Here is a 14506-nt window from a genome sequence, read left to right as displayed (position 1 = left end):
GCGAACAAATCGCGGATTTGATACTTTGAGGAGACACGTCGATGCTACCACTGACTCAGCACCCGAGTTATCAAATTTCAAAAACGGAATTGGGATGCAAACGGGACAGAATTATAGCGCTTTAGAATTCCGTTATATCATCGTGACGAGCGAGAAACGAATAAAATTTAACACTGGAAAAGATTTAAAAAAAAATGTTTAAAATCACGACTGAAGGAATTACAATCGGTTACGACTGAGCATTACGAATTACGTTGCAAAACAAAACGCATTAGCTAACGTCATTTCATAAAAAGTTGAAAAAATTGTTATTCAAATTTTCACCATCCCGTAATTTGTGAAAATTTTTTCCACAAGACTGTAGAGCAGGTATATTGATTATAATACCATTAGCAACGCTCTGCCGACTATCTCCATAATTTTATATTTTTTTCGATTAAAACAGACGCAATTCCGAATCTCTAGTTATAACTGAAACACGCACGGATGAAAAATGTTTAGATATTCATGCGTTTTTATTTTTATTTTTGATGAAAAGTATTAATATTCAAATAGATATTTTTAATTTGCGTGCAACAAAAGATAAATCACGATTTATGAATAGCAGCAGGATTCTTCATTGTGAATATATTATACAAATTCGTATATGAATATTCCAATTTTCCGCCGCAGAATCATGTTTTCAATAACTCCTGCATGGCCAAACGTTTATTAAACGTTACATGAATATGTGTACAGCGTTTCCGCAACACCGTTATATTTTTGAGCATTTAATAATTTTCATAAAAATTTCTGTCGAAAACGGATATATATGTTTTTTAATATCATCCGAGTATACTCTCGTTTCATACAAATACCTACTACTTTCATACATCTACAAAAAGATTGCTAACAAAACGAAATTCTTTCTTTCTTTTCTTTTGAAAACACAGGAGGATTGCAAGTTGCGTACTCTTTATATATCCTTCTCGCAACTCTCACGCTTCCGCCGCTTCTTCATTCTTTTTCTCGCACGGAGAATCTTTACCTCTGGCAAAAAGGGAGGGAAGAGAGCATCGCGATTAAAAAGTATCGCGTACGGAAGCGCCCCGTCGCAAGATCTCTGATGTCCGCGGTTACCTTTGAGTTGTAACGATGTAATTTCTATTCATGATCCGTCTAATGAAAATATAATCGCGTCGGCTATATATTTGCATCAGCGCGAGTGCCGCTTTATACCGGATCCGCTATACCTCTCCTATTTCGCTACATGGAGAAAAGTATATACGGGTTAAGCGGTAGATAACGCTTGACGTTATGAACTACGCGCTTGCTTTATGTGCCGAGAATGTATGTAGTGCGAGAAATGCGACGAGGTATGTGTCGCGATTTATTAATGGATCAATGGCTCCCGTATATACTCTTTCCCACGGTAAACAAACTGAAAGACGGTATGCGGTATTTTTGATTGTGCTACGCGTTCACAGAGTTACTAACAATAAGTACTAAAAATAATATATTTAAGTCGAGTCGCTTTAAGTCGAGTATCCTAACGTTTTTTCATTAACAAATCTAATATTTTATGATAGTAAAACTATTTTAAAATAAAATTTAAATTTATTTTTAGATAAAGTTTCTATAACAATCTAAATAAAAGAATTATACAAAGCTTAATTGAAACTGATTATTAAAATCTTTATCATTAAATTTACGCTGTTATAAAAAAAATGTAGATATTCTTCTCTTACAATTGCCGGAAGATATAATCTTCGGATATAATCTTCATATTTGCTAAAGTAATATTAGGGCTGCGCTATTGAATTGTCCCTGATAAGAGCGAACGTAATTCTTTACAGTCATATCCGCGCGAATATCGTCAGAGTATAGAAAAATAATTCTATTCTGACGATGAAAAGAAATGGTTGCGGACTTAACAGATTAACGGCGCGCTAGTAACGAGTTTTAAATTGCAATCGCGCGACAGTGCCGCGTTTAGATCGCGATCGCGCTTCGCAGACACTTTGTCATGGGTTTGTCGATTGCATGGAGATTGGCGAAACGTGAAATTATTGTTCGATAACACTTACCCCGGCTATTCGAGGAGCGTCAACAAAACGCGACAGAAAGAAAAACGTACAGGGGAGGAAAAAAAGTGGGTCGTGCGTATAATCGCGATTTGCGACGGTTATAGCACGGCGCGGCGGATATACTCCATCGATGCGGAAAACCAGATGGAATTGGTAAAACAGCGTGTTCGATTTCTCACGGGCGCGATGACGATTCGGAGCGTCGCGTCGCGCGGGGGCTTTCGCGGGAGCCACTTTGTCAATCCGTTATCGCGAGAATCGAATCCGTGATAATGGAGCATCGACGTAAACGGATCAAACGAAGGTAATCCGGGATCGGCCGGTCGCTTGCGGAACCGCTCGACTTAAATTCGAGGCTTTCTCCCGTCGTTTCGCCATACGAAACTTTTGCGCGAGGGCGTTTCGCTCTCCATCAACATGATTTCTCGAGTCGAGGACTCACCGGACGAGAAGGAGAGAGAGAGAGAGAGAAAGAGTTCGACGTCGTTCTTGGAAGCACGAACGCAAGATCGCACTTAATCTTTTAAGACCAGCCGCACGAACGGTCTGTGAACGACGCGTTCACGATTCCGTCGGCGCGGAACAAAGCGGTCGCGATAATGGAGCATCCGTGTAAACCGATCGGCTTTCGATATAATCGAGCTTGCGTTGCGAGCGAGGCATCCGGGCTTCGGAATTATTCGCCGTCTCTGGGCCGCCGCGCCGCGGAGACGCACGACGTAAATAGGATATTTTTTTGCGGCAGCATCTCGTTTGATCATGCTGTAATTGCGCGTGCAAATTACAAGCGGCTATGTAGCGTAGAGGGAGAGAGCGTGTTTAAAGTTGCCCGAGGCAGATATTATTTTCGCCAGTAAATAGAGAAGAGCTATGCAACAGTGGCGTTTGTTGTCGCGTTTGTGGTGTGCGTCTGGATATAAATATTAAATCGCGCGATAAAGCGATTTTGAAATTCACCACAGCCGGCCGACACTATCATAAACACTTGTTTTGCTTCGCGAATAAAAAAATATTGTCACTACTGCTGACAGACTCTACCTTTAATGATGCATAATTTTTGCTGGCCTGAACATTACCGACAAAAATAGTGATTGTTACAACGTTGTCACGTAGAAGAACAACAGAAATTAGAAAAAAATTTCAGGTAGCATATCACAATTTTGTTATTTTATACAGAGCTTTAAAATGCGCTTCTATTTGACAGATCATCGTTAATATTCATCCTCTTTTATACAATATCCTTTTATTGCCAATGTTTTAAGCTTCAATTAAAATAAACCTATATTAATTACATCTATTAGTAGAATTTCATAAATGGTTACATATTTGCGATCACATATTTAACTGAATGTTCGAATAAATGTTAGTACAAATGTTTGAAATTTTTTTAAAATATTTGTCATATGTGATTGCACTATCCGGGCGGAATGATTTTCCGTGCTTTTGCCATACACGTATATGTATATATATATACGCGATACGTCGATTGTCCGACATTCTCGAAACGCTCGCGTTAATCCAGCGGGCGATAATGGAGCACCAATGTAAACGGATCAGCCGACGATAATCCGCGGCCGATCCGATTCGTACACAGAAGAACTTCGACTAGTACGATCGTCGGAATGTGGGCCAGCTTCGCCATGAAACAGAGTTCGATAACGGCGCGGCACGACGCGCGCCGTGATCTACGCCAGGTCCTGTGCTATCGCCGCGAGACAACTCGTTTATCATAGCCTTCTCTCCGCACGGCTACAGCCTCCCAGTTAGCGAACGGAAAATATAAAGGAATTGCGCGTCCCCTCTTCTATCTCTCCAGCCATCATGTCTCTGAGTGGAATTCCGGAGTAGCTTTCATCGATAAAACATGTATCGTTACGCCCACGCAATCATTGTGCGTAACAAAGGTGATATTCGCTACTTATTTCGTTATATTATTTATTTCGAGTTACTCGAACGGAAAGAAGTGATAAATAATAATAAATACTAAATATTTTAACATGTCAATTTGCAATCCAAATTTTGGTGGGAAAATCGTCTGGGTCCTGTTTACGTGAGAATTAACATGATTAAAATAAAGATTAACATATTTCGGGAATTTCAATATTAATCTTTCTCCGATTATACGACAACTTTTCAGGATCGTAAATCATACGGCAATATTGCGTATGTAAATTCTTGGGGAATTAACATAACAATGCGAGTATGATGCGACGGCGTAAGTAAATTATTCGTGAATTAATTCATTTTACACGCTATTTTACTAGCGGGAAACTACTGATTTCTACAATACTCACGCGAATGCAAAATTAATTTGATAACCGTAAATCTAGCTTCGCAACTTTCTAAATACATGTTCGATTTTCGTTAAAGCCTCAAGCGAGAATCTTTGCTAAAAGTGATAACAGCAGCGTAGGTCAGAATCATCACAAAGGGCAATCCGATAACGTATGGCGCGATCGAGAATAGTTCTGTTCAAAGTGGTCTGACCATTGTTATCGCGACGAAACATCCCGTTTTCCCTAAGGGATTCGCCCCTCCCCCTCACCCCCTTTGATGGCCACTAGGTTTGCAAAGCGGAAGCAATAAGAACTTCTATTCTCTTCCTATCGCCACTCCCATCCATTTTCTTCCTCGCTTACAAAAGCCATGTACAGTTAGGGAAACTTTTTTGCTTAAGATACAAATTACTGGCCGCTACCGTATAACGAGAGACAATAACAAACACCCTTAAAAGCGCAAATGCAGGATCAATTTACGCTATTATAATATTTATGCGAACATTCATAATCGAAAATTTCTGCATTTATTTCTTTATATAAATAGCATTACGTGCAAAATATATTTTCTGTTAAATTTTATAACATTAAAGCATTTTATAACATTATTAATAACTAATTTAATTATTCGTTATTGTGCACAGGGCAAATAGAAGCGCGAACTAAATAAAATCATTTAATAATAATGAATTCAATTGCACTTACATAACAACATAAAAGATATTTGCATTTTTAAATAACCTACCTATTGCAGTAGACAGCTTTTGAAAATAATTTTTCGTAGAATAATAAATCGAGGTATACAATCGATAACGCTTAACATAAAGATTTACTTAAAGAAGATTGTTAAAATTGAAGAGTCATGAACCGCTGCAACGCGAACGCATAAAATCGCCACGCGGTATTTACGGTGAATCGCGGAAGAATCTCAGCCGTTGGAGACCGATGTTCGTTTCGAGATCCGCCAAAGTATCCCAACCGATACAATAGCCAGAATATGCGACGAGATCGACATGAAGCACAGTCCCACCACATACGCGGTGATCCAGGCCAAATCCAACGCTATCGCGTCGAGACAGCCTGTTTGCCACACGCTCCTCTTGCCGTCTTCGTCGAGGCTAAAGCATGAAAGGCGTATTCGACGGAGGAAATCTCAAAAGAAAGACGCGACAGGATATAACAATACATAGTGTGAATAAATAATATCGCAAGAGAGCAGCTAATGCTGGATTCGTGTAATTATTATATTGTGGTTTATTCAAATTGTCATCTTTGTCTCCTGTGATTTTATAATCACATGGCCTTCTCATCTCTACATTATTCAATGAGAAGATTACCAACTACTTTGTCCCGTTTCCTCGTCCACTGAAAAACAGAGGCAACAAGATCACAAAGAGAATCGACGAAGGCGTCTGTTGTTAATTCCCTCACGGTGCCACATTAATAAGATGAAAGGCTTTAACGCTTAAAGGGTGACGACACCGTAACGTCGATTAATAAACGTCGTCCCTCTCGTGCATCCTCGGTAATCAAAGATAATGTTGCAACGTCCTAACGTACCCCACCCGACTTGCTTTTCGAGTAACGCGCGTTGCCATGATAGTTTATTTCCTCGCGAAAAAAAGGAGCAAATTTAAATTACAACGGTCCCGCGCTGTAATTATCATACTGCGGGGTGGCAAGGGAGGGAGGGGTCGAGAGAAAATGTGGCGGCGCGCGTTTGATGTCCCGGTTGTAAGGCGAGGATGAACAGTCTTATCTGAGAAATTCAATTTTCTGGCGGAAAAGCTGCTCCGTCCTCCTCCCCACGACCGTTTCCAAGTGTTTCCGGCCACGATAGCCGGTACTGTACACTCTCGGCGGCGGGCGAAGATTTATTCGCGAAATTCGAAATGACGAGGAATTCTCAAGAAAATGTGGCTGGAAGTGTGGAGTCCGCGGGCAAAACACGTTGCCCAGAACCTCGGCACGACCTCTCCTCCATTTATGGTGCATTAAGGCGGAATCTCTTGAAAGAACCGACTGCCTATTTTACTTCGCAGCTTATTTCATTGTTAACGGTGCATTTAACGTTCGTTAATGAGTTAAAAACGTGCGCTAATGACAAGTAAAGTAATGGAGCTATAGAAAAGTTTCAGGTGCATCGCGAGCGATTTGGATTCTTTTTTTCAACGCATTATCCACAGAATTAGCGTATCTTTTCATGTATCTTCAGTCGACGTAATTTTGCACAATATTGAAAAATAATTTTACATGACTGTCTGCTGCCTAAAATAATTAACAAGTATGGAGCTTTCTATCTAACAAATTTATAAGTTTCTGTCTGAGATACCAATTTAGCTGTAGCTTTTTTACGCCGTTAAATTGAGTTTCATCCCTGCAAGGAGAGGAAAAGTAAAGTAGTCCCGTTTGATAATAATACTCAAAAAATGAAATGGTAAGATTATCTATGCGTCGCGAAACTGTTACGCGAGGAACAATATAAACATCTTCGAACTTTCTTTAAATGTTTTTCCTGCATCGCGTACGTTCAATTAGATAAAGACGAAGAAAGTTTCTCTATATACGTCTCGCGATCCCCTCTTAAGATTAGAAGAGGAATACTTCCCTTCAGGAAGATACGAAAGGTGTTTAACGGAGGCGAAGGTATAGAGAAAGAAGGGCAAAATACACACACTCGCGCGCAAAGATATCCGGCGATAAAAAGCTATTGAGACGATACGTATCAAAAATCAGGAAATATATACCGTCGGGGATAAAGGGCAATCGTACCGTTGAAATATCTTCCGAGGTAATAACGCAGTTACATCAGCTTGGAAAATCCACTGCTATACGCTCTCAGAAAAATGCGATTAGGTTGATCTCGCAAAATAGAATATTTCGGCTCAATAGCTTACGCATTTGCGAACTCTCTCTTCTTCTGTTTCGAGAACAACAATAATTATGTGCTTCTCGGCTATTAGAATTAAATAATCTCTCTACAATTCCCCGGATGCAAAACATATATTCGGTTAAACAGTTTTATAAATGTAATTAATTGTACACGATATATCAAAAATTAAAAAAAATATATGAATAAAACTTGTTCTATTCATATTTTTACTTATCTTACTTTTAAGACAATGAGCTGCAACGATTTTAACTCTCAATAAGTCATAATTTTTTTTTTACTATTTAATAAAATATGAAGTTTACTTAATTATTAAAGAATAAGATCTCTCATTATTTTCACTTCAGCACCTAAAATTTAAATTGTAGGAGACCTTTTACATTTTCTACCATATATCATTAACGCAAAGTTATGACAAAAACAAATTAGCTCTAAAAAGATCGCTGTCACCCTGGTAAAAATGTCATTGAACCCGCTCAATGTCCGTCCAGGTGCAGCACGTCCCGTTTCACGTCTTTCAAGCCGCCAGGCGTTTCCATTATCGGCGTGCAAGACGTCGCCGCTTTTCCACATTCCCGTCGCGTTAATCGCCCCATTGTTCGCGACGTCAGCGGTCGGTGTAGTCGGTAGTCTTCTATAAGCCTGCCGAGGAAAACCCGCACACACACACATACATACGCGCAACTCTAAGCTTTCGCACATACACTCGGCTAAGTATGCGCCAACGGTTCACGTGTACCGACGGCGTCGTACGTGAACGTGCACGTGAATATCGAGAACATCAGTACGGGCGGGCGTCTCCTTAAGGCGCCTTTGTATATTCATCCTCGCGCTACGTGTGACACGCGAGCGGACCTCCCACAGCAGCTTAAAGGGGAATTACGGGGCTGGGGTGTAAGGAGACGGCGGGGGAGGGAGACGAGAGGACGAGCGCGAGCCAAAGGGAAAGGGAACGACGAAACCGTTCGTGTACACGCGCTCAAGAGACGTGGTTGTACTTCCGGACCGGCACTACCAGAGGCGGTGAATTTCTCTCGCCGGGCGTCGCTTCATCCCCGACCATTTCGCCGAGGCGAAAACTTCGGGAAGAGTATCAGCACGCGACGCAGAGACGTCGTTGCGGCGACTTTTCGCCGCGCTTCAGGATTTACGAAGCTGCCTCGTTTCTCACGAGCGGCCACGAAAGAAAGTGCTATATAAGATGTTGCAGAATCCCCGAAAATTAATTTTGGTGACAAATTCCGAAATAAGTTTGAAATCGATCTTCATTTGGAGAAACATTTTTCAGGAAGACCGCTATTTTTTCTTATTATATTTTATATTGTGTGCCTTTTAATAATTATCGTTTGAAAATATTTATCCTTGTTTTTTTTTTACAAAAAAAAAAATACGCCGATGAATAGTTGTTTTAGAATATAAATTGTATAAAGATCGATTTTTTCAAATAATTGAACGGCTTGTTGCAACAGTAAACTAACTCATATTTTGTAAAAACTTAGAAAATGAATTCTAAAGTTAAAGTAAAAAATTGAAAAAAAATCCATTTTTATCTGTATCACATATTCGACTACATTGTGAGTTAGCTCTATGTTGCAACAAGCCCTTCAGTTATCAATGGAAAGATTCGACAACGTTATATGATTATTTTCAACAATGGAAGATAAACATTTTCGAGTAAAATCCGAAAGCTGAAGAATGAAATTTTCGAATAGGGCTGAATAATAAAAAAAAAACTGCTAAAGAATAATGATCGTATCGACAAGGTGTAACGCAAACTGTCGTATTTCCTAGCCAATTATCGACGTACGTTACCATGTTGCTATTCTTACTCGTACAATGTGTCGCGCATAATGTATTTATTGGCATCCATATGCCCGTATTATAGCTCATTTTAGTCTCTCCGTAATATTACGTTAGTATTGTAACATTGTGAGAATTTACGCCAATAAATTGAATCCACTTGATCATAAATTTGCTAGACGTTTACAAGTTAATTCATCAATTAATAATTAAATGTTCAAAGTACTGCATCATTTGCAGACTTACAGATTGATTTGACTGTATCGTATGTGAATGGAATTGTTACTCAACATGAGATAAATTTGCAAATGGTCGGGATGGTTTTGCAACGCTGCGCATTTATCCCGCTGCAATCGCACACGAATATTTAACTGTCGTTTTTGGTGTTGTTTTAATGCGTTTTAGCGTGGCGGCAACGACATTACGAACGATCTAATTTTTCGCGTGCATTAGCAGCATCACGCAAGAGATCGCGCGTTTTTATCTACTGTTACAAAAATTATAAATCGCGCACGTTAACGCGTTATGCAAACGCAAAGTTGCAGCTAAAATTCCGATTACGAGGTTATTAGCCTCGGGAAATTTATCAACACTTTTGAAAAATGTATTCGCGCGGAAAAACGTACTAAGATACGAATAATTCGAGCGAGTCGCCGAGTTCCGCGCGAGCGCGGGCAGAACTCCACTCCTGGTAGACGATCGCGTATTAAATAAAAACTTCGGGACAAAGGACCCGGTGATTTCTTTGAACGAAAATTAAAAGTCCTAATAAGATTATCTATCGCACAGAAAGTTTTAATATAACACCGTAATGTCGGACTATGCCATGGACGCGGCCCCGCGGGCCCCGTGTATTTCACGGCAGACCGAGTAGCGAAAAGTTCATCTCGAAAGAAGTATCAACGCGCTGCACGTTATGGCAGTCCGGCTGCTGCGTGCAGCTCATCTTTATCCTCGCGCTCGCATCAGGTCACCCGTCGGCAAGAATAAAATGCCCCCGGGTAGGAAAACCGTGATTCTCTCTTCGGTATCCTTGCGGATTATACTGCAGCGGGCGAGATACACGCGCAATGCGTGATGGTCGCGATCGTATTGACGTCGCTTGTCAAGACAAAGTCCTTCGCTTTGATACACGAGCGGAATTCACATGGGTTTACGAAATTTTCTTCATCAAAGGCATCGCAAGGGAGCGGCATGAGTTGACGCTTTCGTTTTCCACACGATCGTCCTATTTCTACAATTTAATCGCACGTATGAAAATGCACGGCGTGTGTGGAGCTGTAGAGAGATAAAACGTTCTCGCTTCTAAAAAGTTAAATATTTATATTACTGTATAAACTCTCGTCCCTTTGATACATCGATACAAACGAAACGAAAATTTATTGAAATGTTTGCCAAGCGACACGCGAATACGGCTATAACAATTATACGTACAATCGTACGTATTGATCGAAACCGTCATTCATATATCATATTTAAATCATTTTACGCGCAAATTGAAACATCGTAATGTAATGTGGCATAACGTATCGCATAAATATCACATCAGCATTGCAGTCACGTATCGGCGACGGAGGGAAAAAAAGGGCTACGGCGAGTCGCCCCCGGATTTCCCTCGCGACGGATGTGCACGGACGCCAATAAAAAAAATATACAAGGGACGTACCGGCGCGTACGTTGCGAGAGGCGCACACAAACAGCGCGAGAGGAAACAAACGGGAGAGATACACGGACTAGATATTTTCAGAAGGGCGCGAGTCACGCGAGAACACCCCGTGTGATAAATTCGCTCGCAGCGCGCGGCGCGTTTTCCAATGCTACGCTCACGCCTGCGAGAGCGGGGAGGGGGGGGGGGAGCTTAACTTTCGAATCAATTCCGGGCATCGACGAGATGCCACCTGACCTGATGTGCGCTTACTCATTGCTCTCTCGTGAGAAGAATCGCGACGCATAGCGTATGACAGTTGCATCGCTGATATAAAAGTGCCCGGTGTTACGTTGCGTTACGTTGCGACAGGACGTAACCGTGTCTATGGAAAAACGTGCTTCGGACTTGGCGGTGATCGCTCTTTTTTCTTTTTGTTTTTTTTTTCTTCCACCACCTTTCTCTCTCACTCGCTCACTCTCTCTCTCTCTTTCTCTCTCTTTTTCTCGCCACTTCTTCCTCTCTGCCAACATGGGTCATATGCATAAGCGACGTTGCGTGACGTTTTGCCGGCGAGAGTGCAGCATCGATCTCCTCGGCCGGCCTGTTTGCACCCTCGTTTGTCCGCCGGACATCGCATATGCGCATATGCGCAGATACGTGTGCACACTCTTTGTGTATGGCAGATAAAAATAAATTTCCTTGCTCCCGGCCTCGTTGAAACTCGCATAAGTACCCGTGGAAATTATTAATAGAAGAAAAGACGCGTCGGCGTTGCGTTCAGCGTATGTACAGACGTTTCCGTTTCACCGTACAACGCAATTTCGTTCGGATGCAACTTAATCTTCGCGACAAGGGCTAATATCTGTACGTCAATAGCTACTATCTCCCATCCGGTTGGGCAGACACATCGGTACACGACGTTTACTTTGCTGTGATCGATAGCCATCTGAACGAGAAATCAGTTTTAACCGGGACAAAGTGAACGTACTCAGATTTGACAATGGAAATACGTGTTCGAATAAACGTGGTGCGCTTCTCATTTGAAAATATATTAATATTATAATTAAAATTATTTTAATTAAGTGAAATTAGTTTTCCGCCGATTTGTTTAAGAATTGTTGATGCAAAATTAGAATAAATTTACATTTCGAAACAGAAATTAATTTGGACTCGCGCTAAAAATTGAACAAAATTAAATTGACAAACGCATCAAATTTTTACGACAAAAACTTTGTCATAAAAAAGACAATAAAAAAATAGGAAAATAAAAATTTTTTACAATACTAAAAATTAAAAAAACACAGTTTGCAGATTGCAATGCAAAAACTTTTTTTTTTAATGGATTATCACATGTATGTTAGAGCTTTGCGATAATATAGAAAGTTGTAAAAAACTTACATTTTATATTAAATAAACAAATAATAAAAAATTCATTAGTTTAATAGAAAATTTCTTCTCTTTCCATATTATATTGGAGCTTAAACGATTAATAAATTAAAAATCTTTACTATGCTTGAAAAGCTGCGCTGCCAATTTGATAAGTCGATTAGATAAAAAACAAAAAAATTTTCAATTTAAAGATTTATAAAACTTTTATGCAAACTTAATGAGAGAGAAGCAATATAATTATTAAGAATTATAAATCAAATCTTTTTAAACTAAATTTCCTTCAAACATGAAGATATTTGATGTACTGAGGCGTTCAGATTTCACGTATCAAAAATTTACCTATGGAGTGTATCCTTTATATTTTGTTTTTGTTTCCTCTTTCCCGTCCCCCCCCCCCCAATATTTCTTTATAAATATTATATAAAATAGACCACGGCGAAAAATGCAAAACAGACGTGTATTGCTTTGAATGAAAAATGTATGTATATGAAGAAACGTAGAACAGCATGGGTGGATTTTCCATTTTCATGAAAAATATATATGGCAAAAGTATGGCACACAGGACGTGTGAGTCTCGCTGGTGTGACTTTAGTTTCGACTTCAAATTATTATTCACTCCAACGTTCAGCACGCAGTTGCGATTTATACGGTGGCCATCGTAAAAACAATTGATAGAATGCGTGGAATCATCAATGTTACCCGCCAGATTGCAACAACCCGAAGACGATAAGCATCCGATTACATTCCGCTCGTAATTCAGGTGAAAAGTATCTTTTTTAGTGTCGACCTCGTAAATTTCATGCCGTAGCCGCAAAAACCGCACCAGCAGCCGGTGACACTCTTCGTAACGTATCGTAATGCCTCGTCACTGATTTATCACGTGACTCGCGACGACTTGTTTTCGCTGTACTGAATGGGAGAAACGAAATCGGCGATCAAAAAGAATATACGATCGGAATTATCAAGATCTCTATGTCGATTATTAACGTGGCAAATACCGCACTGCGTATCTTGCGGGACGACAAATCCGACGTGACGTAATCAGATATAATTTGCACAGCGCAATTCGCTTCGCATTAAAATGAGAATCAATATTTAAACCAATTTATGGCCGCGCACGCGGTTTGTCAAGCGTAGGGACCAAACGCGGTTTGTTAAGCATACAACATCGCATTTCGACGAAGGGACACGTGTACGTGCGCTGCCGTCGGTCTCCATGAAAGCCTTCGACCATTATCACAATAGGCCCGCCCGTTCCTCCCTTCCGAATGGGAATAATGATCGCGGTAAATGACTTCAGGTATACGTACGGTGTAAGGTACGCGTAATCGCGGACTGTGATACGGGCTGTCGTACTGATAAAGCGACCTCCTCTCCCTTTATACCGTTGATACGGAACGTTGAGCGTTTTGGAAACGCGAAAATATGCGAAAAGTGGTAACAGGCGTCTGTTACACGCTGCGATACGGACGACACGAAACCTTCCCCTACCAGTTTTCTACAGCGAAATATACTGCGTTCTCGTGACAGCTGCGGAAATTCAACGTACTCGTAGCGTGCCACTTTTCAATTGCGACAGACAAGTATACATTTCTACTGATAGACTTTTAAATAGCATAATCCTCTCCCCCTCTCCCCATTGTCCTAGATACAGGCTTAAGGCTTATCGAACTTGACGCGACGTTGAATATCGGAGGCGGTATAGATTCTACGCGATAAAAGGTATCGGCAGACGTCAATTTCTGAGGAGCGCGAACTCCATCGTGCGGTTTAAAAGTTTGATCATTCGTTTAATACATCGTCGACTCTGATTTCGAGTACGCCGGAAAGAAAATCAATCGTAAGACGCGAGGGAGATAGATTTATCCCACTTTAACGAGAATTTATTTTTTTATTCTTATACCTCGATGCGCTCTCGGGTACTTTTATTTCGTCAATCTTGCAGATGATCCGAGAGACGCTTCGACACATAAATCTTCGTGGCACTGAACAATATCTCCCCAGTCTACAAAGCTTTAAAGAAACTTGCTCATCAGAGCAGGGCGAGATAAATCGGATCGTCTACAAGCCGCTCTCTCGCGTCTTGGCGAGCAACGCGATCCCGTCTTAAAGCAACGACGACGTAGCGCCCTCGTATACCCGAAAAGCCGCGTGGGAAGGGGGATCGATTAAGTGGCACCGGGAGAGTTTCTTTAAAGAGAAACCGGGACGCCGCTTAGCGGGCTTGTTGGATTCTCATCTCGGACGAGTCCTCGAGGCAACTCTCGGTACTAAATCTGAAACTTGCGTTACCGCCGGCCGTCTCGAGCACTCAGAGGTGTTTCTGGGGTGTTGTACGAACCTCGTGGAATAGCAGGATGGAAGGGGCCCGGGTAAACCAGGATATCTGGTCCAGTCGCTCGCATCGTTAATTCCGCAACACTGCAGGCGTGTCTGT

The 14506-nt window shown here is 41.0% G+C and overlaps 1 protein-coding gene across 1 annotated transcript in view; it reads right to left on the bottom strand.

The window, feature by feature from the left end:
- Positions 1–5270: 5270 nt before the first annotated feature.
- The window catches only part of LOC105449497, a 46229-nt gene continuing 36993 nt past the window's right edge, over positions 5271–14506 (bottom strand). The window contains exons 5-6 of the mRNA XM_011688751.1: positions 14411–14502; positions 5271–5460 (exon numbers count right to left, since the gene is read on the bottom strand). Of these exons, the coding sequence (XP_011687053.1) occupies positions 5271–5460; positions 14411–14502 (282 nt within the window). The remainder of the gene's footprint in view (positions 5461–14410; positions 14503–14506) is intronic.

This window comes from Wasmannia auropunctata, unplaced genomic scaffold (assembly GCF_000956235.1).
Source record: "Wasmannia auropunctata unplaced genomic scaffold, wasmannia.A_1.0 LD336076.1, whole genome shotgun sequence".
Classification (NCBI taxonomy): Eukaryota; Metazoa; Arthropoda; class Insecta; order Hymenoptera; family Formicidae; genus Wasmannia; species Wasmannia auropunctata.
The sequence above is the reverse complement of the archived record's forward strand: the minus strand, read 5'-3'. Positions and strand labels throughout refer to the sequence as shown.